The 27,833-nt window shown below is 39.3% G+C and overlaps 1 protein-coding gene and 1 pseudogene across 1 annotated transcript in view; one reads left to right on the forward strand and one right to left on the reverse strand.

Moving 5' to 3' along the window:
- The window catches only part of LOC136856771 (ribosome biogenesis protein BMS1 homolog), a 317,735-nt gene that overhangs the window by 86,460 nt on the left and 203,442 nt on the right, over positions 1 to 27,833 (forward strand). Inside the window, exons 6-7 of the mRNA XM_067134870.2 lie at positions 4,408 to 4,536; positions 27,385 to 27,578. Of these exons, the coding sequence (XP_066990971.2) occupies positions 4,408 to 4,536; positions 27,385 to 27,578 (323 nt within the window). The remainder of the gene's footprint in view (positions 1 to 4,407; positions 4,537 to 27,384; positions 27,579 to 27,833) is intronic.
- Positions 11,571 to 13,005, reverse strand: LOC137496919 (uncharacterized; annotated as a pseudogene).

A 27,833-nucleotide genomic window follows, 5' to 3' on the forward strand; every position in this document is an offset into this window, starting at 1 on the left:
TTACATTTAAAACCTTTTGGAAAAAGAAAGAGATGTTTTTTTTAAATTACAGCTACTTAGAATATCTTGAAGGCAAATTCACTATCAACTATCATGCTTTGAACAGCAAAGATGTCCCTAGTTAGTACAGCAATATACAGAGAATGAGGAAGCAGTAATAATAACACTCCTACTAAGGTTTTAACATTATTTTTATTAATCATTTACTACAGCTCTGTGTAATTACGCCAAATGTGAGCAGGAGCACACTTTCTTGCTCGCACACCGGCAATGAACAAACTGTTTGGACATCCCTCTACATCACCACTTCTTCCACAGTGGCTGCTGTAGTTTGCAGCTGTTCCTCTCCATCCAACTCTGCCTAGGCCCATCAAAATCAATGTAGGTAAATGCCAGGCTACGCTCTTCACGAAGAAACGTGGCAGACTGCCGGGCGATCTGAACTTCTTTGGTGAAGTTATCAGATGGTCCGACAGTGCCAAGTACCTGGGGGTCACCCTAGACCATGGACTGACCTACCGTCAGCATGTAACTACTATTTCAGGCTCTGCCAATGCAAGGGTATCAAAAATTATTTAACTAAACTTATTATTTTAATTTGGTATAATCAAAGTTCAATACGGACCCATAAAATGAAATTCATTTCTCTAGATCAAAATTATTCCCCATGATTTACTCTGAAAACAGGCTCCTCCTGTACGTGATGATGGTTAGGCCGCTACTTGAGTATGTCTGTCCTATATAGGGCGTGGCTGCTGATTGCCAGCTGCGTAGGCTGCAGTCCGTTCAGAACCGGGCCCTGCGGCTTATAACGGGCTGCGACCGGTACACATGTATCACCCACTTCCACGACCTGTGTCAGATATACACTGTTAGGGTGAGAATGGTAAATCTAGCTAAGACAATTTACAGGAAGGCCCCACTAAGTGGTAACCCCCTCATTAACATATTAGGCTTGTATGAGACTCACAGCCTAAAGCACAAGAGGCCGCGGGTACTCATAATGTAAATTTCACTGTGCATCTAGCGCATTTTACTTTCTTTTCCAAGAGTCTAGCACCATTAGCTTATACCACACTATCTAACACAGTGCTCACGTGCCCGGCCACACTCTGGCCAATGATTGACTAGATACCCACTCTAACCCCACTCACCAGCAAAATTACAGCCATGGGATTAGAAATTATAGACATAGCGCTCAAGACCGGTATCGGTCGACGGGCTAAAAAGTTCTCTCAGTGCTGTGAGCAGGGGGATGGGACAATAACTCTGCCTATTCAAGCCATCTGAATATACTGGCCTAGTCTTTGCACTATTTATCTGGCTTATAGGCGCACAATCCTATTAACTCATTGCGGACCGTGGACGGCGTAAGAAGTTTAAGCTTGCTCCTATGCTGCGGGCCGTGGACGGTGCAAGACGTTTAATGTTCCGCACGAAGCAATGCTGTTTATATTTGTCATCTATGCTGACCTTAGTCAGCGTTACTGGTTGTAGCAGGAAGTTGGTTGACCTTTTTGAGATAACCCTCGCGTTGAGTGGGCTCATGTTTATCTTAGTTCTTTTAGCGGGAATATCTCAGCACTTCCTCGCGCGTCAAGACGGTACTTGAGATTCCAATGCAGTGCATGTCGTTCTTACCGAGTGTAGTATAATGGCTTATAAAACAAAGTTTCTTATGGAAGTTTAATTATTAGACATTGTTCACAATGATTATTCTGGTGATGAACTTATTCCAGAAATAGACTCAGATAGTGAAAGTGAGAGTGACGAGGAAATTTCGATTCCCGAATCCGATATGCCTATAGAGAAAAGTGAAGTGCCTGATACATATCATCCTAGTTATTGTCCACCCGTTCCACCATTTACAGAAAATTCAGGTATAAACGTTCAAAGAGAAAATAAGCAGGATATTTTGAGTTACGTGAGTATTTTCATGAATGACGAATTTTATCAGCATGCGTGTGAGCAGACCAATCTATACGTGAGTTAAGTGTTAAGCGCGGTGCCCCGGCCTTTCACAAAGAATTCAATCATGCAATCGTGGAAATCGATTAGTCCAAAATCCTGATTATAAAAATGTACTGGACCGAAGACCCCGTTTTTCATACTCCGATATTTTCTGATACAATGTTCTGAATACGCTTCCTTCATACTTTTTCATTTCTTCACTTCGGTGACAGTATTCATTATGCCGAAAATACAGATAGGCTGTATAAAATTAGACGTATTTTGAAACCTGTGACACCAGATATCACACCCTAAATATTTACTAGAACTGGCAAAGGAATTCCAAAATAGCTTTCATTTATTATTCATTTGCACAAAAATGAATGATATAGAAAATTAGATTTGTCCATTAGAGCCAAAAATACACTATCCTATAAAATGTTTGATATTCAATGACTAATATCTTCAGACTCAAAAGTATTCACAGCTTCTATAAGTTCGATCTCTGAAAGCATGCATCGTCTGATACTTGAAACCATTTTTACAAGCCCTGGACACAGGTTGCATACTAAGCTGAATGCCTTATTTCAAATATTTAACCGCAGAGAGCATTAAAATGCAGTCTGTGTTTTGACTGATGGTCCATTATGTTCCTAAAAGATATAGCCTGCTGCTGCTCAAGTTTGAAAACAAAAGGAAACTCCAGAAGTATCTATTTCCTTTTCACAAATTTAGCCGAAGTTGCCAACGAGATATCTCGGGTGCAGCAAGGACGCGACGTAATACTGCACACAAGATATCTCGGGTGTAGCAGTGTAAGGGTTAAAATTCCGCTCTCGCACTTCCAGCTCAATGAAAAATTCCAGTCTCCAATTCATCATCCTCCTCCTTTCCCCTTACCCAGCTCCTGTTGGGTGAAGGCATTTATGGCACTTCTCCACCTTCCTCTCTCCTTCCACTATACCTCCTCCATCATTTTGTCCCAGTCCAGGTTTCTTCTTCTTCTGGGGCGCAGCAAGGTTTCTTTATTGAGTCTGTTCACATTGTTCTATGTCTTCCTCTTTCTCTCCTTCCCATGAACCTCATCTCCATCTGTTTTGGTATTCTTTTCTCCTCAATCCTCTTTAAATGTACAAACCATCTTAGTTTAGTCCTATCAATTCTCTCATTTAGGTTTTCCTTTCCAACCTCCTTTCTCAGATCTTTGTTTCTCCATCTGTTTTTGTTGTCCTTCCTATCATACTTTGTAGGTATTTCTTTTCACTGGTTTAAATTCTACTCTCCTCCCTATTTGTGATTGTCCAGGTCTCAGCAGCATAAGTCAATATGGGTGCATAATACATTTCATACATTATCTCTTTACACTTCCTTGGTACTTCCTTATTCTAGGCAAGATTTCTTACACCCTGGTAGAATGCATTGCCCTGTTGCACCCTCTTGCTAATCCCTATGCCCAGCCTTGTATTTTGCATTAATTCACTGCCTGGGTATTTGAAACTGTCAACAATTTCAAGGCTTTGACCACCAATTTTCACACTGCCTTTCCCGTGTCTTTTTCCTCTTGATATCACCATGGTCTTGCTTTTCTCTGGGATGATTTTCATACCATATTTTTCAATTTTCTCATTCAGTGCATCAAGTTTTTCTGTACTACTTTGTTGTTCGTTTCCCAGACCACAGTATCGACTACAAATAGTAAAAACTTCATCTTTCTATTCCTGTATGGTTCCATTGTCTCCTTAACAATTTCATCCATAACCATTAGAAACAAAAGAGGTGACAGCCCACTCTCCTGTCTTAGTCCAGTTTAATTTCTAAACCATTCTGTCTTTTCAACCAGAGTCTGTACGCTGCTGATGCAGTTGTTGTACATTGCTTGTACCATTTCTACGGTTTGTGTACCCAGTCTCTTTTTGACCATATTTTCCCAAACCTTTTCTCTGGGAACACTATCTTATGCCTTTGTTAATCTGCACATGCCATGAGCAGATCCTTTCAATATTCCCAATTCTTTTCCATTAAAAGCCTCATGCTGAAGATTGGGTCTACTGTAGATCTTCCACTTCTAAAACTATACTGTTCCTCTTGAAACTCTCATTTTCTTCTCCGGTATCCTTTCCAGTCTTTTTGCCATTTGTGATAAGAGTGTGATTCCTCTATAGTTATCACACACTGTTTTGTCAGCCTTCTTAAAGACTGGTATTATTATTTCCTTTCCCCGGTCTTCTAGCACATGTTCCAACCTGTAGTTATCATGTATTTACTTTGTATACCCATGTTATGTCATGGGGAATCTGGTGTAGCATTAGAATGGAGGATGAAAATATCTGTCTACAATCTACAGGACCATGGTGAAAATTGTTTACATTTTTATATGTTTGTCCTTGAAGTAGTGACAGTACAGTGTTGTAGATAGTTAATGCCTGTGCTCTATATAAAAAATTCTCTTATTTTTAGCTGATCGAATGGAAGATCTAACATCCCCTGAGATAATCCGCCAAAATCCTAAGGCTGATCGTACAGTTAGTTTCTACGGCTACGTCAGAGGCATTCCTCTCAATAAAACCAATAGCATTCATGTTCCAGGTAAGATATTTGCTTTTTTTATGGGGAGAATGTACACTGTGGTACAAAGTGTTTGCTAGGTGTTTAGGCATCGTCCATCGCAGACTTTAAACATCACATATCTAAAGGAAGCCCTGCAGGACCTAACACCCAGGTATGAGCATGTGATTTTAATGGGAGATTTTAACACTGACCTGACAAACAAATTGACCGAGACAAAATGATTGTCAAAAACATATCAAATGTGAGGCTTTTCAGGTGTTTGCTCTACCAACTAGACTCATCAGAGTGGGATGTGTCAGACCCTACCCACTGACGCTGGGGTGTATGCAGGTGAACTTATCAGAAGCCCTTATAAGAGGCACAGTCTGATAACTGCATACGGCAGATTAGTCTCCACAATGGAATTATTGCCCGCCTAGCAATTCTGAATGGAAAATTCTAAATTCCCTTGGAGGGAATTAGATATTTTTCACCAATAGAGCATGTCAAAAATGTCAAAACAAATCAGATGTAAGGCTTTTCAGGCGTTTGCTGTACCAACCAGGTTTGACACTAGACTCACTAGAGTGGAGTGTGTCAAACCCTACCCACTGACACTGGGGTGTATGCTGGTGAACTTATCAGAAGCCCTTATAAGAGGCACAGTCTGATAACTGCATACGGGAGATAAATCTCCACAATCAACACAAGATTAGTAACATGGAATGTAAGAAATTTGTTCATGGCTGGCAAACTTTAAAACATGGTTGAAGAAATGACGAGGTTAAATATTTCTATACTTGGGATAAGTGAAAGGTAATGGTACCTCTCAAAGAAAAGATGGAAATCTATACTATTCTGGCATTCCTGAAACAGATAAAAATCACAGAAATGGTGTAGCAATATTTGTAAAATCAGAATTCGTGAAATATGTCACCAATTTTGTCCCAATATCAGACAGACAAATGCTTTTACAACTACATGGACAACCCTTCAAGATCAATATAATACAAGTATGTGCTCCAACAGCAGATAAAAAGTATGACACTGAGGTGGAAAGATTCTATGAAAGCTTGCAAAACATTCTGGAATCAACAAAAAATGATAGCATAACCATAAAAATGAGAGATTTCAATGTTAAGATCGGCAAGGGCCGACGAAGAAATTTGGTAGGAAATTTTGGACTCGGAGAATCCAATGAACGCGGAGATAGGTTATACCAATTGTGTCAAGAAAATTAAATTGTTATTACAAACACATTGGATCAACTTCCTGATAGTCGATTATACACTTGGGTTTCACCTGGTGACAGTGAACATGATGTTCCTATAAGGAAGCAAATTGATTACATCCTCATAAATGAGAGATTCAGAAACTTCATTAAAAGAGTTACTACATACCCAGGAGCAGATCATAATCCACTAGTTTCTGTGGTACAACTGAAATTGAGAGTTTTACGGAAAGCAAAACATTCCAACCAAATTGACCAAAGAAAATTGATAAACAGTGAAATAAAACAAGAAGCTGCAAAAGTCATTAATGAAGAGCTAAGACAAATATCATTGAATAGTCAACAGGTGGAAAACCAGTGGGAGGAAGTAAAAGAAGATAAACAGTGAAATAAAACAAGAAGCTGCAAAAGTCATTAATGAAGAGCTAAGACAAATATCATTGAATAGTCAACAGGTGGAAAACCAGTGGGAGGAAGTAAAAGAAGCTATACAGAAAGTAAACAAGAAATACCTACCGCAATGTGCAAAACAGCGTAGGTCTGTAATACATGTGCGAATTTCATTACCTGTGAGTAGTATCATAATGTGTGGAATACCGCACGTCTACGCTACTCTTGATTAGTACCGCAACATGGCAAATACCATGATTCTACTTTCCTAGCGATAAGTACCATTGTGAGGGGCCGCTGACTTGGATTTTGGACCCCTTTTGACTACAAGTATCATCAATTCAGTATTGTGCTATAGAAGCAGTTCCTTGGCCAGCACTGCTATTGTTCTGCGCCAGCTTCTGTGAATGTGAGGCGCTGTGGGTCAGTTCCAATGATCATTTTAAATTCATATCCATCCATCCATTCATTCTTTGTCCTCATGTTTTGAATTTTGTCAGTGGATGTTTTGGGGCTTTTAAATTTGTCATTTCATTTCGTACCATTAGGGGCCAATGACCTTGATGTTAGGCCCCTTTAAACAACTAGCATCATCATCATCTTCTATGATAATCGACCAACATTAAATGAAAATCGCGAATGCTCAGGTGGACCAAGCATTTTGAAATCGGAAGTAATTCATGCAGTAAGCCAATTAAAAGATAGGGAAGCTTTAGGCCCAGATGAAATTCCAGCTGAAGTTATGAAACTTATCAATGAAGAGGAAATTAATAAGATAGTGGACCTTTTTAATAACATTTATAACTCTGGAGAATTACCTCAAGATTGGCTAACCTCTACTTTAATTCCCCTTTCAAAAAAAAAAAAAAAAACTCTAAAAATGTGGTGAATCCATTAGCCTAATGAGCCATTTGTTAAAATCTTTCTTGAAAGTTATCCATGATTGAATAAGGAAGAAATGTGAAGAAAACCTGGATGATACCCAGTTTGGATTTTGGAATGGATATGGAACTCATGAGGCTATTTTCAGTTTAACAATTCAAGAATGTTGGGATCAACAAAAGGATGTCTTTGCCTATTTCATACATTATGAAAAGGTGTTTGATAGAGTAAAACATTACAAGTAATAAAACTCATTGTAGACCGTATTAGACATCAGATTATGAACATTAAAATAGTTAACACCACCTTTCCAATACTTATCTTTCCTTATATTTAGGATATAAACATTACAACAGGCGTTGTAAGATGGGACATGTTTCGCGTAACTGTCGTAAGCATCATCAGCCGAAATAAATCTTAGCCTAAAGTTAGGTCAGGGCCCCGAACCTAGTGTCCTTAAAATATACGGCACCCTAAGACTCAACATTTATATTTAGAAAATCAAATAAGCTTAAAACTAGTGTGAAAAACAAAAACAAAAAAAACAACAACAACAACAACAGAATGTTACAGCATGGCTAAGAGAAAAACAACACAATCAGACTACTGCAGCAAACTGGAATTGATGATAAAGATATAAGAATTATTGAAAACCTGTATTGGCATCAGAAGGCTGTTCTGAAGGTTGATGACAATACAACGGACTACATAGAAATCCTATGAGGAGTTTGTCAAAACTGTGTTTTGCCTCCGTTATTGTTTGACATCTATTCAGATGACATATTTAAGGCAGCATCAGCCGATTTGGAAACGGGAATTGAAGAAAATAGAGAACTAATAAGTAATTTGTGATATGCAGATAACAGTAATTCTTGCTAATAGTTTGAAAGCTTGCAACTATTCCTGGACAAAATTAATATAGTTGGGCAAGAGATGGGTCTCAAGTGAATAAATTTAAATATCTTGGTTGTTGGATAACGTATGACTTGAACCCAGACCTATAAGTTCGGAGCCAAATAGAAATTGCAAAATCAACATTCAGGAAGATGAAGACATTATTGATGATGCATACCTGCCAACTTTCCCGATTTAGGCGGGAGACTCCTGATTTTCGACAGTTTTTCCCGCCTCCCGATTATTTTAATATTTCTCCCGATTTTAACTTATTTTAGTGAACTTTAAACATTTATTTTCAAATCCCACAATTTCAGCTTTGTACGCAAGTGGCCGAAGTCCTTTGCTGATTGGCCTCTTTGAAATGAAAAATATCAACGTTTATTAATACGATAAACGCGCACGAATGTGCGATGTTTATTGAAACCTGTGTATCGCGACGTGTATATCGACTGTCAATCTCTCGTTCTCGCGTGTTATGTTCCTGTTCGTTCGCATCAGTCTAGTCGATTCTAGAGACTAGTCGCTAGATTTGGAGTCTGTTTTAGTAATTTAGTGATAGAATTTCCTAATGATTTTAGGAGCCATTTGGAGACAATTCTGGCGAGTTTTAATTTATTACTTGATAAAAATAATATTGCGCTTCTCATAATCGTGCAGGCACGAGATGCAGTATATTAATCTATGAATTTTCTAAGTAATGGCATCTAAGCGCATGACTGATTCACACGTCTGGAGCATGAGTTCATACTATTTTCGGTAGGCTTATCAGAGACCGATTATCTCGCTCACATACTTCCTGTGAGCCTTATATAACAACAGTTGTGTTTTGAGATAATAAGTATTATAATATACGGTACCATAGTACTCCTGTATTGCGCAAGATATGTAGAATAAGCAGTTTTGAGCAATTGTATCTCCTGATTCCTCCCGATTTTTCCTGATTTTCATCTCTAAATCTCCTGATTTTTGGCTCTGTAAAGTTGGCAGGTATGATGATGCATTAAATTTAAAACTTTGGTAGCGTGTGATGAATTTGGTCTACAGTACTCTCCTTTATGGGGTTGAAGCTTGGACGTTAAAAGACTGGAAGCCTTAGAACTTTGGCTTCATAGAAGAATGCTCAGATTCTCGTGGATTGATCATGCCACTAATGAACACGTATTACAGAGAGCAAACTGCAAAAAAGAACCTATACTACCATCACATGCAGAAAAATTGCATACCTAGGGCATGTTTTGCGTGGTGAAAAATACGCAGTTCTACATCTAATTTTGAAAGGCGAAGTTGAATGGCGCCAAGGAGTAGGCAGGAGCAGAAAAACACGCCTTAAGGATATTAAAGATTGGACAGGCATAAAGAGCACTAAATAACTATCGTGTTGCTGAAGACAAAGAAGCTCTCTCCACATTGATCGCCCTCCCTTCCTGATCTTTCTTCCCTCCATATCAGTTATGCAATACGTCCAACACATCCCAGCGCAAGGTGAGTCACAGATTATATATTTTTTTAATTATTATTTATCTTTATTATGTTTACTCCTTTTCAACAGCCCTTGTACTAATTTGTCTTTTTATTATTATTATTTATCAGTTCACTTGTTTCGCGTTGTTGTACTGCGAATCTTCTCCACCTAACTTCACAGAAATAATTTGACTTTCAAGCGCAACTTTTGCCTTCAGTTTTGTAAGGACATTAAATTAGAAGCTCTTTGGACATCATTGTACCATGATTCTACATTGTTCACTGCTTGTGCATAAATTGTTTTCTAAATGCCACTGCTACCATATGGTAACTTACAGCTGTCAGAACTTTGTAGCGAAGGGTACACACATTTTCATGAATCTTTGGCATCAGGATTGATCAGTTTGAATCATCCTTCAACGGCAGCTAAGTGCCCTATATTAATGCAATTTTATGCATAATTTAAAATTTTTATCTCCATTGTGACTATTTCAACTTTACAGTGTCAAACCACAATGTTTCTGCAATATATGTACATTGTTTATGGACTATTTAATATGTTGTGCAATTCATGTTGTTGGCTGATGATGACTTTGACCTTAGGTCAAAACTAGTTCCAAATAACTGTTTCATTTGTAATGTAACCCACATTACATAAATTTGTATTGAAAAAGTGGAACTGTTAAACAAAACTTTTAATTTTTATATGTAACGTCCAGGAGACTGGGCAGGGCACACAGAAGAAGAATTCTGTATAGAACCTTGGAATAATATTGATTGATAAAGTTGTTCAAAACATGTCAGAAAAATTTGTCAGTGAATCTTTTCATTACATTCTCTAAATAGGATGAGGGATTTCTACCAGAAAACACAAGAAAATGATTTGTTTAGATTCTAATATTCCCAATACTGTATTTGACTCTGTAGATGTAGTTTATTATATGGTGGGTTATCTGGGTCCTTAAATATAAAATCACTTCACTATCCACTAAATTTATTGATCTGCTATTTACAGTTGATCACAAGTTTATTCGTATTTGAGTTTTCTACTCGACATGTGTTTAGTCACGATCATAATTCATACTCACTCCACCGATCCACACTTTACACCAGCGCAGCACATTGAAATCCTGGTTCTCAACACTGCTTCTTACAGTGCAGTGTTGTTCGAGAACGGTTCATACTAGCAAGGCTTGTTCAACTCTGCATAGTTGACTGATGGACTCACGCCCGATGAATGACTTGGCATGGATTCGCAACCATCTGTTAAAAAGTTAACTCGTGATTGATGCACTCAAGACTGGCTTAGTCGAGTATGACTCCAGGCTGACTGACGTGTGCCTGCAAACTTTATACTGTGAAGGCGAGCAAATGGTTATAGTAGCTTCAACCTCCAGATCATTCTCCGTGCCTGGTTCATTGTCAATCAGCTTCCAGTTTCTTCTAGTAGCCTCCTTATCGCGAGCCTCAACAACATTTCCCCAGCGCTGTTGTTTTGCTCCCTGCTGGTTCCCTCAACATTGTTACTACTGCGCCATGATTATTATCTCTTGCTGGCATTCGCTATCAGTGTTGTAATATGAGAAATACACTTTCCTGTGGACTACAGTGATCCTACAATACTTGTGCTCAATTTGTATTAAATATCCCAGTCCAAACCCACATCAGCCCTTTCCTCTGTAAGCTGTTGTGTCTAATATTGATTGAACAAAATAAATATTGTACTATATTTCCCTTCTTCAGTGTTCTACAAACAAGAAAATTGGTCTGTCTTGGAACAGATTTAGAATAGCTCTCCCCTTGATTTTAGAGCTCACTCAAGGTCATCAACATTCTAATTCATCACTAGGGGGATGATTTCTATGACCTAAAAATGTGTGAAATATGTATGCATTTATGACCTAAATGACATATAAAATTCAAAATATGACTTAATGAATAGCATCTACGTTACATAGAAACACTTTTATTACGATTGCTACAGGCTGCAATTAATTTAGAGTTTAAAAAGTTTTAATTCTTTGAAATCTTTAACCCAAAATCAACTAAAATGATGAATATTTCATGAACTCGTTAAGGTTACACTGCATACTCCTAGGCAAGGATGGACTCTGTGGAAGGCATAAACACTACAGTTATTTTCACTGTTCAATATTCAATGTTTTAATTTATACACAAAACATGTTATTTGAATGAAACTTTCATACCTGATCTAGTCTCCATTATCAGAATTGTTGCAATTTATGACCACATGCATCTTAAGATTGTTGTCGCTGAGTATCATCTTGTAGCGAGAAAAACTTCTTTCGACGTCACATGATGTAACAGGAGCATACTTTAATAGAGTTAAATCCCTTGGAGAAAATTCCTGGAAATCTGCAGATGAAGGGTTTTCCCAAAGAATGTCACTTATTCCATGCAGGTACACAAGTCCGCTATTTTTTCCCAGTACATTTTCTAATTTTCTACACACCCTAGATGCTATTGTTCCTTTTGCATGCTTTAATTCCTGTTCAATGCACTTTACAACATTCAGTGCATCACTTAGTTCTGCACCTGAAACTTCCAGTTGCGTGATTGCTTCGCTTTTAATGTAGTGCTTGAAAAAAATCTTGAGTGGTTTTTATGGAGGAGGATTCTGCAGGATCAAAAGACTTCACGATCTTCTCCACGACATCTAAGTTGTTGCAATAGTACACTGCGGCATCAAGCCAAGTCCCCCATCGCCTTATAACTGGCTGAGGAGGTAGGGGTAGTGAAGGTGCTTGTCCATGAAATTTCTGAACGTTAAGTGGAGCTTTGACAAACACTTTCTTACAGTTCGATATTAATTTATCAACTTCAGGGTAGCTACTTCTAACTTCTTCAGCTGCTCTATGCAAGGCATGTGCAAGACATGTCACATGTATCATTTTTGTGTATAGTATTTTAAGTCCCATGGCTGCCTTCAACTTATACAGAGCAGCATCAGTTACAAATAGGAAAATGTGCTCTCTCTTTGTCCTGTTTGGCCACAACAGATTCATTGAATTGTCGAAGAGAACTGCAATGGTGGAATGGTTTGTCTTCTCTAGTACTTCACATGTCAGGAGGAACGTATCTCCAGGCCGGTCTTCCTTCAGCGTGCCAACGATCACATTTGCTACATATCTTCCATCCACGTCTGTGGTCTCGTCTATTGAAACCCATATCTTACTGTCTCCCACGCCACGCCTTATTGTATCCAACATCTCTTCATATCAAGGGGTCAGATAGTCCTTCCTGAGAGTAGATTTGTTGGGAACAGGATGCTTTGTATATTCTTCAAGAAACTGTCTGAAGCTTCGGCTGTTAAGTTTCTTTAAAGGAATATTAGACGAAACCATCATCTTGCAGAGATCTTGTGAAAATTGTGAAAACTGTGAACTTGATGTTGGGGTTTCGAATAGCAGACGTTGCTTATTTTCGAGTGAAGAATATCTAGTTACACAATTATTATGTTTTATAGTATTACAGTACTGTTGCACAGAGAAGCGTTTTTCAGCAGTAACTTTTACCTCACACAATTTACAGAATAATATCACTCCATCTGTACTGAATATGTTTTCACCGAACTCGCGAACAAAACTTCTCAACTTCCCACAAATTGAGACTTTCGTTTTAGGCATATTGAAAGGAACTGAATGACTGGAGCTCCCAAATGACCAAACTCATTCAGTGTGTTGAAGGTGGAAGAGGGACGGGCGAAGGAGAGAGATAAGAACAATGACAAACAACTGCAGAATTACCTCTGCTTCCGTGTAAACAATAGCTCGGTTTCCAGGAATTGACCCAGCTAGCAGACAATAGCTCCTACCTGTTAGAAACATTCCATACACAACTTTAGAATGGTTCTTCAGTAGTATATTCCAGTCTATCCTGAAAAATAATTTCTAGAGATTCTGATTTTTATAAAGCGAAATTCAAATGAAAATACCATAATATGCCATTATAATGATATTTTGTTCAAAATGTGCATTTATATACTCAATAAAACCTGTTTAATTTTGATTATCATGCTTGGAAACGTGTTGAAAATACAAGTCTATAAGATATAATGTTAAGGGAAAAAATATGACTTGTCATAGAAATCCGCCCCCTATTCATCACATTAGCACGTACCATAACTCATCCATACCTACTCTACATTCACGGATCTTAGTCCCAGCTAAAACTAAAGACATAGGCAGTCCAAAGCTATTTAAAATAAAATGTTTAATGTGGTACTTAACAACCATAGAAAGTAGATCTCTAATATTTTCTAAATTATAAATACCGGGCGAGTTGGGAGGTAGTGGGTTCGAATCCCACTGTCGGTCGCCCTGAAGATGGTTTTCCGTGGTTTCCCATTTTCACACCCGGCAAATGCTGGGGCTGTACCTTAATTAAGGCCATAGCCACTTCCTTCCAACTCCTAGGCCTTTCCTATCCCATCGTCACCATAAGACCTATCTGTGTCAGTGCGACGTAAAGCCACTTGCATAAAAAATAGAAATAAATTATAATTAAGAAATATAAAACTGTAGAGGTTAAGTAAATTAATTTTAGTGATACATATATGTTCCAGCTAATGATTATATGTGAACTAATAATATTTTATAAATTGCATAATGGTGTTGCATATTATGCCGGTCCCGCGGTGTAGGGGTAGCGTGCCTGCCTCTTACCCGGAGGCCCCTAGTTTGATTCCCGGCCAGGTCAGGGATTTTTACCTGCATCTGAGGGCTGGATTCAAGGTGCACTCTGCCTATGTGATTACAATTGATGAGCTATCTGACGGTGAGATAGCGGCCCCGGTCTAGAAAGCCAAGAATAACGGCTGAGAGGATCTGTCATGCTGACCACACGACACCTCGTAATCTGTAGGCCTTCAGGCTGAGCAGCGGTCGCTTGGTAAGCCATGGCCCTTCGGGGCTGTTGTGCCATGGGATTTGGGGGGGGGGGGTGGGTGGGTGTTGCATATTATGGTTTGGCATAATAGTAAACTTCATACCCTGGCCTCTGCCATATAAGAAACAATAAAATAAGTGGATAAATATTGAAAAATTATGGGGCACCCATGGCAGTAGGTAAATTAGTTGCCAATGTGACTTGTGTGGTAGGTATATGACTCACGCAACCTTATTTGTCTTAGTAAGCAACGTAGCCAATTGAAAAGGAGATGGCACATGGTTGCAGTGCTGTCAGTCTTCAGTGAGAGTATAGTCTATAGGTTGTCCAGACATCCAGCAGGGCAGTAGCTGTGGATTTACCTAGGCCAAAATCAGCTGTATACGCCGCACTGCTTAACTTTTAAATTGATGTCTTGGTCGATTTTGGCTCTGACTGGTGGTTATGTGCTGAAACATAGACATCCAACCAATCCCAAACTGCCATTCGTATCGACTTATACCGGCAGAGAGCAATCTCGAAACCTTGTTGCCAACTCTAATATTCACATTCACCACGCGGTTAACGCATATCCCTCTCTGCGTGTATGGTATTCGGAACGGTTCGCGATCTTTTGCATTTTTCTTCAGTAATTAATGTTTTTCATATTAGTCTTTATGTCTATAGTATAGTACAGTATAGCATAGTTTACAGTTTAGCATAGCATAAGTTAGTACAATACAGGTTTAGTAGTTTAGTGTATAAAATTAGCTGTAGTTTTATTTATGTCCGTGTATTGATTAGTGTACTTAGTTGTGCGTATTTAGCATGTCTCAGTGTAGTTCGGGAAAGACAAGTGGCAAGAAAGTGATCTGAGATCAGTGGAGTGTTCTCTCTGCAGGCCATAACCTCCTTCCTGTGCCAGCCATTAGCGGTGAGTGATGTGTTATTTCCTCATTCTCTTTTATTCTTAATAATGCATTCTCTTTTTAGTGTCAGATGTTGATGATAAGTGGGGTAGCTTTTGTGAATTTGTTTTCAATCCCGATTCATTAGCTTTTCTGAGTACAGTATTACATTTTATGAGGGCTGTTTATCGCGGTCGTATTGCATCAGCTGTTCTCGCGTCAGTGGTACACTGGCAGCAGAGGTAAGGCAATGTTCATTTGTTTTGCGAAATGTCAGTTTAGAAGTAAAGCCTTGCAGAGTATAGCATATGTTCTGCATAAGTAGAAAGTGCGTAAACAACGTGACAGAGGCGAGTGTTCAAGATGACTTAAAATTTTGACCAACAGAAATAATAGAACCATGAAATTTTCAAAGACATAGCACAACCAAAGACCACCATCTGATAGCAGCAAGGGTATCTGATTCCATTAAAACATTATAAACGGAGGCCCTCCAGATTAGATATTCTGGAAGAGTAGCAGCATTATAAGCTGTATATTTAATGCATGTCCAGCTCCATGGCTAAATGGTTAGCATACTGGCTTTTGGTCCAAGAGGTCCTGGGTTTGAAAGTTAATTCCTCTGGAGGCCTTCATAAAATATGTGTCCATTATTTGACTTGTTTAAGGTAGAAAAACTACATTTTCGGTTGAATATTAGTTTATTTACATTTTAAAGAAGTCTTGCAATAATAATAATAATAATAATAATAATAATAATAATAATAATAATAATAATAATAATAATAATAACATCTCCTCCAAGTACTGAGGCTGTGCTGATGGACAGTGTACTAAAAACACTGGTATTTAAAATGTTTAAAAAAATGAATTAAACCTCAAGCTTTATTATTAAAAAAATTTAAAAGTATAAAGTAGATATAAATGGATAAAAATAAATGTAAAATGACAATATTAAGAGTCATTCCATGGTTATATACTTGTAAAATAATTATGGTACGTTTTGTAGATCAGTGCACAAAAATGCAAGCTTTTCTCTAGAATATTTATATGTAAAGTTTTATATAGTACAGCTAAAACAACCTTAGTGTAAAGCTGCAATATTCAGCGCGATTATATTCCCACTGTTCATGTATGGATGTGAGAGCTGAAACCGGCAGACAAAAGGAAGATCAATTCCTTTGAGCTCTGGTGTTGGCGAAGAATCTTACGTATACCATGGACTGCAAAAATCACCAATAATGCAGTTTTAGAGCGCATCAAGCCCCATATGTCATTGGTCGGTAAGATTATGAACCTGAGACTAGCATACTTTGGCCATTTTATGCGATCAGATGCATTGGTAAAAGCAGTCATGCTAGGAATGATCAGCGGTACAAGGAGGCCAGGTTGCCAGAGGCCTCGTTTGTTAGACACCATTAAAACAGACACAACCCTCACCCTGGAACAACTTAAGGAAGCAGTGTGGAACATAACAACTTGGAGAGCGCTAATACATAGAATCGCCGAGGGTCGGATCCGACTGAATGGATGATATCATTACACCGTAATATTCTGTTCCCATCGAGTTACACTTATAGTGCTACAGCAAACTCTTCTTCTTCCTCTCCCTCTCTAAGGCTCCTGTTCCTCCAAGTCGCTGCTTCGCTGTTGAGCGACAAATTCTTCCACTTCCACTTCAGGAACACCTCTCGCCTCATCATTATAGTACTGCATAATCATCTCATCTGTTTGTCTTAACTTCATTCACTTCTTCCATTACTTGTTGCATATGAAAGCATCATAATCTGACAAGTATTTTATAAAGTTTACTATATATCCGATAAAATTTCCACTTGACCTACTTGATCAAGAGAATCCTTCCATACAGATCTAGCTCTGAATATTCTACGGTCTGTTAAACAAAGCACATATTTAGATGACATATTTAAGTGACATCAATTCACACAACAAAAAAAGTGAAGCTCATCTTTTGTTGCATTTTCTGGCGGTGACACTCCGTTCTGCCTCAAACATAACAATAAGTTTATGGAACATTTAAAATTTAAAATTAAACTTTATAACATCCCCTGCGAACCATGTGACATTGCCACGGCGGGGAGGATTGCGCGTCCTAATGAAGCAGATAGCCGAGTCGCAGGTGCAACCATATCTGATGGGTATCTGTTGAGAGACCAGACTAACGAATGGGTCATCGAAAGGGGGTTAGGAGCCTTTCGGAAGTTGCAAGGGCAGCAATCTAGATGATTGACTGATATGGCCTTGTAATAATACTCAACATGGCTTAGCTGTGTTGATTTTTCACACCAGGCAAATGCTGGGGCTGTACCTTAATTAAGGCCACAGCCGCTTCCATCCCATTCCTAAGCCTTTCCCATCCCATCGTCACCATAAGACCTACCTGTGTCGGTGCGACGTAAAGCATATAGAAAAAAAAAAGAAAAGCTGTGTTGATACTGCTACACAGCTGAAAGCAATGGGAAACTACAGCCGTAACTAACTTCCGAGGACATGCAGCTCTCTCTGCATGAATGATGTACTGATGATGGCTTCCTCCTGGATAAAATATTCCAGAGGTAAACTAGTCCCCCATTCGGATTCCGGGTAGGGACTACACGAGAGGGGGCAATAATCAGGAAAATGGATACTGCCATTCGGCAAGTTGGAGCGTGGAATGTTAGAAGTTTGAATCGTTGTGGTAGGTTAGGGAATCTGAAAAGGGAGATGGACAGACTAAAGTTAGATGTAGTTGGTATAAGTGAAGTATGTTGGCAGGAAGAACAGGATTTTTGGTCAGGCAACTAGAGAATTATCAACACAAAATCAAACAGAGGAAATGCAGGAGTTGGTTTAATAATGAAGAAATAGGGCAGCGGGTAAGCTACTATGACCAGCATAGTGAAAGAATTATTGTTGTCAAGATAGACACCAAACCAATGCCCATCACGATAGTGCAGGTCTATATGCCTACTAGTTCAGCTGATGATGAGGAAATCGAAAAAATATATGAAGAGATAGATTTAATACAATATGGAAAAGGTGACGAGAATCTAATTGTGATGGAGGACTGGAATGCAGTGGTAGGCGAAGGAAGAGAAGGTAATACAGTAGGAGAATTCGGATTAGGACAAAGGAACGAAAGAGGAAGTCAGCTGGTTGAATTCTGCACTGATCATAATTTAGTCCTTGCCAATACTTGTTTCAGACACTACAAACGACGGCTGTATACGTGGACGAGACCTGGAGACACTGGAAGGTTATTAAATAGACTTCATTATGATTAGGCAGAGATTCAGAAACCAGGTGTTGGATTGCAAAACTTCCACAGGAGCAGGCATGGACTCTGACCACAATTTCTTGGTCATGAAATGCCACCTGAAGTTGAAGAAAGGAAGGAATGCAAGGAGATGGGATCTAGACAAGTTGAAAGAAAAGAGTGTGAGGGATTATGTCAAGGAACATGTTGCACAAGGACTAAATGAAAAGGCTGAAGGAAACACAATAGAGGAAGAGTGGAGTGTCATGAAAAATGAAGTCAGTGGGGCTGCTGAAGAAATGTTAGGAAGGAAGAAAAGATCAACTAAGAATCAGTGGATAACTCAGGAGATACTAGACCTGATTGATGAACGATGAAAATACAAGAATGCTAGAAATTAAGAGGGTAGACATGAATACAGGCGAGTAAGAATGAAGTGGGTAGAAAGTGCAAGGTAGCTAAGGAAGAATGGCTGAAGGAGAAGTGCAAGGATGTCGATGGTTGTATGGTCGTAGGAAAGGTAGATGCTGCATACAGGAAGATCAAGGAAACTTTTGGAGAAAGGAGATCTAGGGGTATGGATATTAAGAACTCAGATTGGAAAGCCACTTCTAGGGAAGACAAAGCAGAAAGATGGCAGGAACATATCCAACAGTTGTGTCAAGGTAAAGATGTAGATGATTTGATTCTGGAACAAGAAGAGGGTGTTGATGCTGATGAAATGGGAGACACAATTTTGAGGTCAGAGTTTGACAGAGCTGTGAGAGACCTAAATAGGAACAAGGCACCTGGAATTAACGACATTCCGTCTGAATTACTAACTGCCTTAGGAGAAACCAGCATGGCAAGGTTATTCCGTGTAGTGTGTAAAACGGAGACAGGACAAGTGCCACCTAATTTTCTGCAGAATGTTGTTATAACTATTCCCAAGAAAGCCAGTGCAGACAAGTGTGAAAACTACTGCACAATTAGTTTAGTGTCTCATGCCTGCAAAATTTTGACATGCATTATTTACAGAAGAATGGAAAGACAAGTTGCAGCTGAGTTGGGAGAAGATCAATTTGGCTTCAGAAGAAATGTAGGAACACATGAAGCAATCCTGACTTTACGTCTGATCCTAGAGGATCGAATTAAGAAGGACAAGCCCACGTACATGGCCACTGTAGTTTTAGAAAAGGCATTTGATAATGTTGATTGGACCAGGCTATTTAAGATTCTGAAGGTGATTGGGATCAGATACCGAGAACGAAGAATTATCTGCAATCTGTATAAAAATCAGTCTGCAGTGATAAGAATCGAGGGCTTTGAAAAAGAAGCAGCAATCCAGAATGGAGTGAGGCAAGGCTGCAGTTTGTCCCCCTCCTTTTCAATGTATACATAGAATAGGCAGTAAAGGAAATCAAAGAAGAATTTGGAAAGGGAATCACAATCCAAGGAGAGGAAATGAAAACCTTGAGATTTGCCAATGATATTGTTATTTTATCTGAGACTGCAGAAGATCTCGAGAAGCTGCTGAATGGTATGGGCAAGGGTCTTGGGTAAGGAGTACAAGATGAAAATAAATAAGTCCAAAACAAAAGTAATGGAGTGTGGTTCAAGCAACTTGGCAGTCTTGATTCTCTTCAAATTTGATGCAAATTTTAAGCCCAAAATGCAAGATCCACCTAGCTGTTCTCCCAAGCTTTTTTTAAATTATCACTTGTCCATAACAGAGCCTGATTGTCAGTGTGGATGAAAAACTGCCTGTGTTCCAGTTATTAATGAAATTCCTCAACCCCCAATACAACATCTAGACATTCCTTCTCATAAACAGAATGCCTAAGCTCAGCCCTGTGCAGTAATTTGCTAAAATAAGCAATATGAGCCAAACTCTCATCATTCAATCTATGGTGTAGAACAGCGGACACAGCAAAATCGCTAGCATCGCACTGCAATACAGTCTTTTGAAAAGTCAGAACTGTGGAACACAGGAGCCTTACACAGAGTATCTTTAAATGACAGAAAGCCTTATCTTGGGATTCATTTCAAACAAAACATGTATTCTTCATTTTCAATAGGTTAAGAAGGGCCAAAATGGCAGAAAAATTGGGGATGAACCTTCCATAAAATCCTACCATACCAAAAAACCTTTTTGCTCCTCGAACATTCTTGGGTCTAAGGAGGTCCTTTATGCACTTACCCCTATTGGGATTCACACTGATGCCAGAATTGGAAATGTGTCTAAGGAATTTCATGTATTTAGAACACACAGAAATTTTGTCGGGGTTGACTGTAAAACCATGCTTCCTCATATGGCTTTCGAACTTCCTGAAGATGAGTTATGTGTTCATCAAAAGGACGGGAATACACAATTAAATCAGCAAGTCCCCGAAAACGGAATCAAGGATGTGACTGAATGCTTGCCCACCTATAGAAATGCCCATTGGTATTTTATTAAATTAAAAAAAGGCCAGAGGGAATAATTAAAGCAGAGCAATACCAACACTAAGGGTCTAATGGAATCAATAGCCGGGCTGAGTGGCTCAGATGGTTAAGGCGCTGGCCTTTTGGCAGGTTCGATCCTGGCTCAGTCCGGTGGTATTTGAAGGTGCTCAAATACGACAGCCCCGTGTCGGTAGATTTACTGGCATGTAAAAGAACTCCTGCGGGACTAAATTCCGGCACCTCGGCGTCTCCGAAGACCGTAAAAAGTAGTTAGTGGGACGTAAAGCAAATGACATCATTATTTAATGGAATCAATAATGGGCAGAATTTAAATCAAAAATGGAAAATTTTTGCCCTATTGAAATGCTGGAAAGCACTTTCAGTAGTGCGTAGTGGGAAGCTGTCAAAGACCACCTTGGAATTTAATTTTCTGTAGTCAACAATAAGCTGATATTGATCATCCTGTTTGGGTACCAGAAAGGCTGGACATGTCTAAGATGACTTGGATGGACTGATGACCCCCTTTCTCGAAAGATTGTTGACACAATCTCTCATGGTAGACAATTTTGGAGGAGAGCAATCAAAAGGGGAAGACCTAACAGGAACATCATCTTTTTCTTGCCCAAAGGTAATGATATCATCGGGACACTTAACCTCAGATTGTTTTATGTACAGTTTGTATTTGGGAACCAAATTTCGATAGAAGGTATAAAATATTTCCACATCAGACGCATGGATACTCAACTGACTAATGAGGGTTAAAATTCCAGTAGCATAATCATTGAATGACTCTTCCAGACCCTGAGTACATCTGGAAATCTCCTGTTTAAGGTGATATTCAAGATCAAGGAGTCAAAACCATTGATTTCTCTATCAAAGTCCTTCCAGGACAGGATTCCTCCTATCGTCAAACGATACCATTTCAGAGCAGCTTCCTCAAGTATAGCAGGGATTACAGGCACAAACTGATTTAAAGAAATTTGGGTACATTGAGCTTTATCAGCTACCCTTTCTAAAAATTCAATGACAGCAATATTTCTCTTCTCTGGAAAATTGAAATCCCCATTTACGCGCAACGTTCAGAGCCAGGCTTATGTAGGAGATGAAAATCAGGGCCGTGACTGAGATCTGCCTGCCTTCACCTAGCCCATTTTCCAACTGCACTTTTCTGACATTCAAACCCATTTCTCTTTCAGTATGCTCTGGAGAAGTGTTAACTTCAGACTTGGCTGACAAGCCTTTGCGTTAGTTCATTCACGGTCATATTACTGTGGAAGACCTCACTCTCACCACTAGTGTTCCCATTATATTTGCTTTCCATGTCAGAAGGGAAATACACAAACAGAAAAGCCATCTAAGGAACAGGCACAAACTTACCACGAGTAATTTAAGAATGAGAACATAGCGTATAATACACACACAGGACACAGTCAGCCAAGATGAGGAAAATTCTACATAACCAAGTTCAAATTTACCCTACTGAAAGTTGCTTTCCTGTTAGGTTGCTCTGGTTGAACCACTCTCAGCTGCTACCTTTTGCAATGAACCCATGCCTTAGCACACACCGGAGAGTAATCGATAAAATATAGCAAGACACAAAATAAAGCAATGATATCAATATGCAGTAGAAAATTTGAGTACTAACTTAAAGGTCTAGTGGATTTCAACCAGAGCAGACATATTTGAACCCTCTTACTCTGTATTAAGAAGCTACTAAATAAGATAGGGATTACAAAACATTCCATTTATTCAAAACAGATAACAAGTTGAATTCTAAATAAATAATTTTTTAAAAAATAACATGGGCCTCAAACATCATATATAAGAAAATATGGGCTTATTTACTGTCAAAGTTGGTTTAACTAAGATGGTGGGATATCACATTATTATCATAACAATGCTTATTACAAATCGTATCATCATATCTTTATTTTCCTCCAGATCTACAATATTGATACCTTATTGATCTATTAAAGGAGAAAAATAATAATGCCCAACCTAGGCAGCTTAAGCTGACATACACATATAATAATTCTCGTAAAATAAATAGAACTAACATAATCGGTATCTGCTGCCAATTGGCGCACGGACATCTCTCTCACGGAGAGCCGATAGCCATGATAATACATCAATAAATGAAAACAAGGGAAAAAGGCAATAATAATATAAATGATAATAATAAAGTGGCAATGAGGCAGGATAAACACTGTCGCCTGGCCCAAGATCAACCCTTATTGGTGGTCTGTTGGCCATGGCATAAGGCAGTATGATAATAAGAAACTAAAATAATAACAAATTATTCTATAGAGTGCAATGGTGTTGGCAGATGGCACCTGCACTTTAAACAAAGTGTATATCACTTCCGGCCAGGTTCGTAACTTAGCGCAATTTTTCCTGTACACTGACCTCTCTCTTTCTCTACTTAAGTTGCAAACCTGGCTTTGTGTTACATCCACTGTAGTGCCGGTGTGCAATTTTCTCCTTACGTTTCATTGCTATTGTCCACTGTTAAACTCTATTATCTCGCTACACTTATTATCTTTTAAAATTCCATACAACTCTCACATTAAATGAAACCATAGTCACACACAGTTAACTTAGACCATCAACTCATATACCATCCATCTCCACATATTAACTTTATCACGAAACCTCACGATTATTTACAAAGTAACCACACATGCCCTCGCAACGTGAATCACAATCATCCTGCAAGCACATGTATTCTTACCATTAGCTTTACACTTATCACTTATCCAATTTACAACCACTCTCTTCCGTATTCACTAACCAAACACCTGCCTCATTTTGATTACAGCCTTCCAGTACCATCTAATGATAGAACTTAATATACACACTTTACCGCCTAGTAATTTAACTACTTAATCACACTTGTCACAGTTACGAATAACACACACACTCCACTATACTCATGTGTTAAACAATTTACTACTGCTGGTTGATTTTTTTGCTTCTTGTCACTATGCCTTCGTCCAATTTGTTTTTCTTACCCCATATCTCTCTTAGGCTCAAGCTTCTCCCTATTCCCAAGGCACCTCTTGCTTCTTCTTCCTGCCTCCCAGCCGTATTTTCACTTCATTTATGTGCACTTATCACATCTTGTGCTTCCGCCCCCACTATCACTCCCTGTATCTTCTTTTCTTCTCTCACACTGGCCTCCATCCTCGGCTCCTTAACTAATGCCTGGTCTCCCTGGTCTCCTTCCTTAACTCCCTCCTCATCTCAGTTGCTGCTTCCTTGGCTTCTTCTACGATTGATTTGCATATAGCATTCACGCCTTCCTCTGTCCTGCTGATTTCTTCTTGCTGCAAGCTCTGTTCCAATGCCGTATTTTCTGTGGTTTTTTCTTTGTCCCCATGTCCTTCTTCACCAACTTTACTGTCTCTAACTTGCCTTACTTCCACTCTCTTCCCCATTACCACTTCGTTCTTCATATTTTCTTCCATTTCCCGTAATTTCATCACGGTCCAGAATCTGGTCCATAGTCCATTGGTTACCACTAATTGTTGGCCCTTAATGTAGGCTCTTAACCCATGCATTTTAGCCCTGACCAAATGTTTCTTCAGAGTGTTTATATTCTTAACCCCTTCTCTTCCCATGTCTTTCAATCCAAATTTTTGTGTTCCGTGTATTGTCTGCGCCTCTCATCACTACTTCCGCCATCAGGGTGGAAAACAGCTTCAATTTTTTCGGCCTATTACCCCGTTTTTTACCTATCCTTTCCACATCATCAATATTTACTTCACTAAAGTTAATTTTCATCATTTTCTGGATGACTTCCACAACTTTGTAGGTTGTCAGCACTTTGTCCTCACCTTTTTCTTCCGGCACTCCATATATAAATAAGCTTTTCTTCCTGCGTTCTTGGCTACTTTCTTCTTTTTCTGCCTTCAGCTTCACCACCTATTCCTCCATCTCCCTTATTTTTACCTTGAGTGATATAATTTCTCTCTCGCTGGTTTCCGCTTTGTTCATTGTTTCATCTGTTTTTCCCTGTATCCAACGCCTCATATGTTCAAATTCTTTCACGTGATCCTTCATCATATTTTTAATCTGCTCAAACGGACATACTTCTTCCACAACTTCTTCAACCACTCTTCTTGTGACCTCCATGTCTTCCCAGTTCATGTTGCCACTGGAAGTCGGGCCGGGGTTTACCTCCACTTCTCCTATAGCTAGCAGCACCTTAATCACTGCTGCCACCAGTATCATCTCGCCCAACATTCTTGTTACCACTTTACCTCCTTCATTCCTGGCTGTTTCCTTCTTCCATCTCCCCTGTCTTCTTCCAATAACTACCCGATATTGATCCACACCAATCATCTTCCTTCTCCCTCTCATCTTGCTTTTCCACTCACCAGTCACACTCCACACCAGCTCTACCGGCACCTCAACTCAGCACGTCTGTCCCGATTTCTGACTGGGTTAGACTGGCTTATTACAAATCAATACGCACACATTGAGTTTGATAAACGCACATATATATCCAGCTGAAAAGGAGAAAAATTCCCTTAGTGCAATTGTTGCACCAGCCTGAGGCGCAGACTTCACAAAGAAGACCCTACCTCTCCCACAGAAGCCTTTATCATCACTGAATGTCAACAAATATCTCCGCATAAAGGAAAGGGTAAAAGTGACGTTAAAACAGGCCCAGACACAAGAGAGAAAAAGAGATGGCTTGCGTAGGTCAAACAACATAGAGGCCGCATGAATAAAATAAGGAAAGCTAAACATACAAAGTTTCCATGGCAACTAGCATAAGATAAAATAAACAAATAATGTGACACAGAGTCAGATAAAAGGGAGAAAACACTCACTCAACAACAATAATAGTAACACTAAGAAAATAATGTAGTTAGTGAGAAAATGTCCTCCTCCGTAGTGTAACAATTAGCACTAGTAACAGGCATCCTCGGTACATACAGCTTACCTCTGTTATTAGTATGCCTGAAAGGAACTGCACACTTTGGGACGAGGGAACATATTTACATTTACGAGGACAGTTTGAAAAGTTCTCGGAATCACCGCTAGATGTCAGTGCTAGAGCAACGAAGTTCCCGCGCAATAATCACACATCCTTTGTGAGTGAACACGTGGCGCGTCAGTGCTCTAGCTGCAGGAGTGTGGTAGTGACGACTCTTTGTAGTGTTCCCGTGTAGTGATTTGTGACAATGGAAAAAACTGAGATTCGAGCAGTGATTAAATACTTTGTAAAGAAAGGTATGAAAGCAAAGGAAATTCATGCCAAGTTTCAGAACACACTGGGGGACTCTGCTCCTTCATTTTCAACTGTTGCCAAGTGGACCAGCAAGTTTAAATTTGGTTGGGAGAGCTTGGATGATGATCCGCGTAGTGGACAGCCAAAAAGTGTTACGATCCCAGAATTTATCGCAAAAGTGCATAAAATGATCATGGAGGATCGTCGACTGAAAGTGCGGGAGGTTGCTGAAGCTGTAGGGATGTCTTCTGAATGGGTATATTATATTTTAACCGAAGAATTGGGCATGAAAAAATTATCCGCAAGATGGGTGCTGCGCCTTTTGACATTGGACAATAAACGCACCAGATTGGAAATGTCAGAATTAAGTCTGGCCCGTTTTCAGTGCAACCAACAAGATTTTTTGCGCCTGTTTGTGACTACAGATGAAACTTGGGTCCACTACTATACCCCAGAGACAAAACAGCAGTCAAAGCAGTGGAAACATGCTGATTCACCACCACCAAAGAAAGCAAAGGCAGTGCGTTCAGCCGGAAAGGTCATGGCCTCAGTTTTCTGGGATGCAAAAGGCATTCTGCTGATAGATTATCTTCCTACTGGCCAAACAATTACGGGGCAATACTATGCAAACCTCCTAGACCAACTACAGGAAAAGATACGCGAAACAAGGCCTGGTTTGGCAAGGGAAAAAAAAGTCATCTTTCATCAGGACAACGCTCCGCCGCACGCAAGTGTTACGCCATGGCAAAACGTCATGAACTGGGGTACGAATTGTTGCCATATCCACCTTATTCACCTGATTTGGCACCATCAGACTTTCATCTATTCCCCAAGCTGAAAATTTTCCTTGGTGGAGGGAAGAACTGACAGCCGAATTGGAGAGGTATTTTGCAGGCCTGGAGGAATCTCATTTTCGAGATGGGATCAAGGCATTGGAACATCGCTGGACCAAATGCATTAGTCTACAGGGAGACTATGATGAAAAATAAAAGCAGTTCCACCGAGGTAGGATACTTAATTCTAGTACATTCCGAGAACTTTTCAAAGCACCTACGTACAGTGAAAAACTTAAACATAAATTACAAAATAATCAAGGGTAAATGTTGATTGATCAAAGTTCCAGCTGTGAAATAGAAAATGAATATTTCACCATATGTAAATTGGTTGACCGAAGGTTCATGTTTATGTTGTGTGGTTTGGTTTGGTATTGCTCTGATATGTCTGTATTGTTGTACTCGTGAATGTTGGAATTTGAATATCTCTCTAGCATCTTAACCTCTTTTGAGTTTTGTACTGTATTCTCTATTTTCAGGTTGTGGTGACCTCAGGATACATGATGTTACCTTCCTTCCTGACCCATGCCCCTTGCCTGACAAAATCAAGAAGCGCAGTTTGGTGGAGAAGGAGCGTCTAATATATGCTCCTTTCTCTGGTGTGGGTGGTATTGTGTATGACAAGGATGCTGTGTATGTTGAGTTGGCTGGCAGTCATTCACATGCCAATCAGGTATTATTCATTACTTCTTTTAACTTGGGTTTTCACATATGATTAAGAAGAATTAAGAATTATTTTCTTTTGCCTATTAAAACATTTATGCAGTAATGTGAATTCAGGAGGCATGACCTCTGCTCCTTGGAAATTCCAAATATTGAAACAATACTGTATCAAGAATTTTGAATACTGTGGCTAATCACAGAGATTGGAGTGGAACCATGAACAAAATACTTGAATTTGTTAGGGAAGGAAGAGAGAGTTAGCAGC

The sequence above is a fragment of the Anabrus simplex genome, chromosome 1 (assembly GCF_040414725.1).
Source record: "Anabrus simplex isolate iqAnaSimp1 chromosome 1, ASM4041472v1, whole genome shotgun sequence".
In the NCBI taxonomy this organism is placed as follows: Eukaryota; Metazoa; Arthropoda; class Insecta; order Orthoptera; family Tettigoniidae; genus Anabrus; species Anabrus simplex.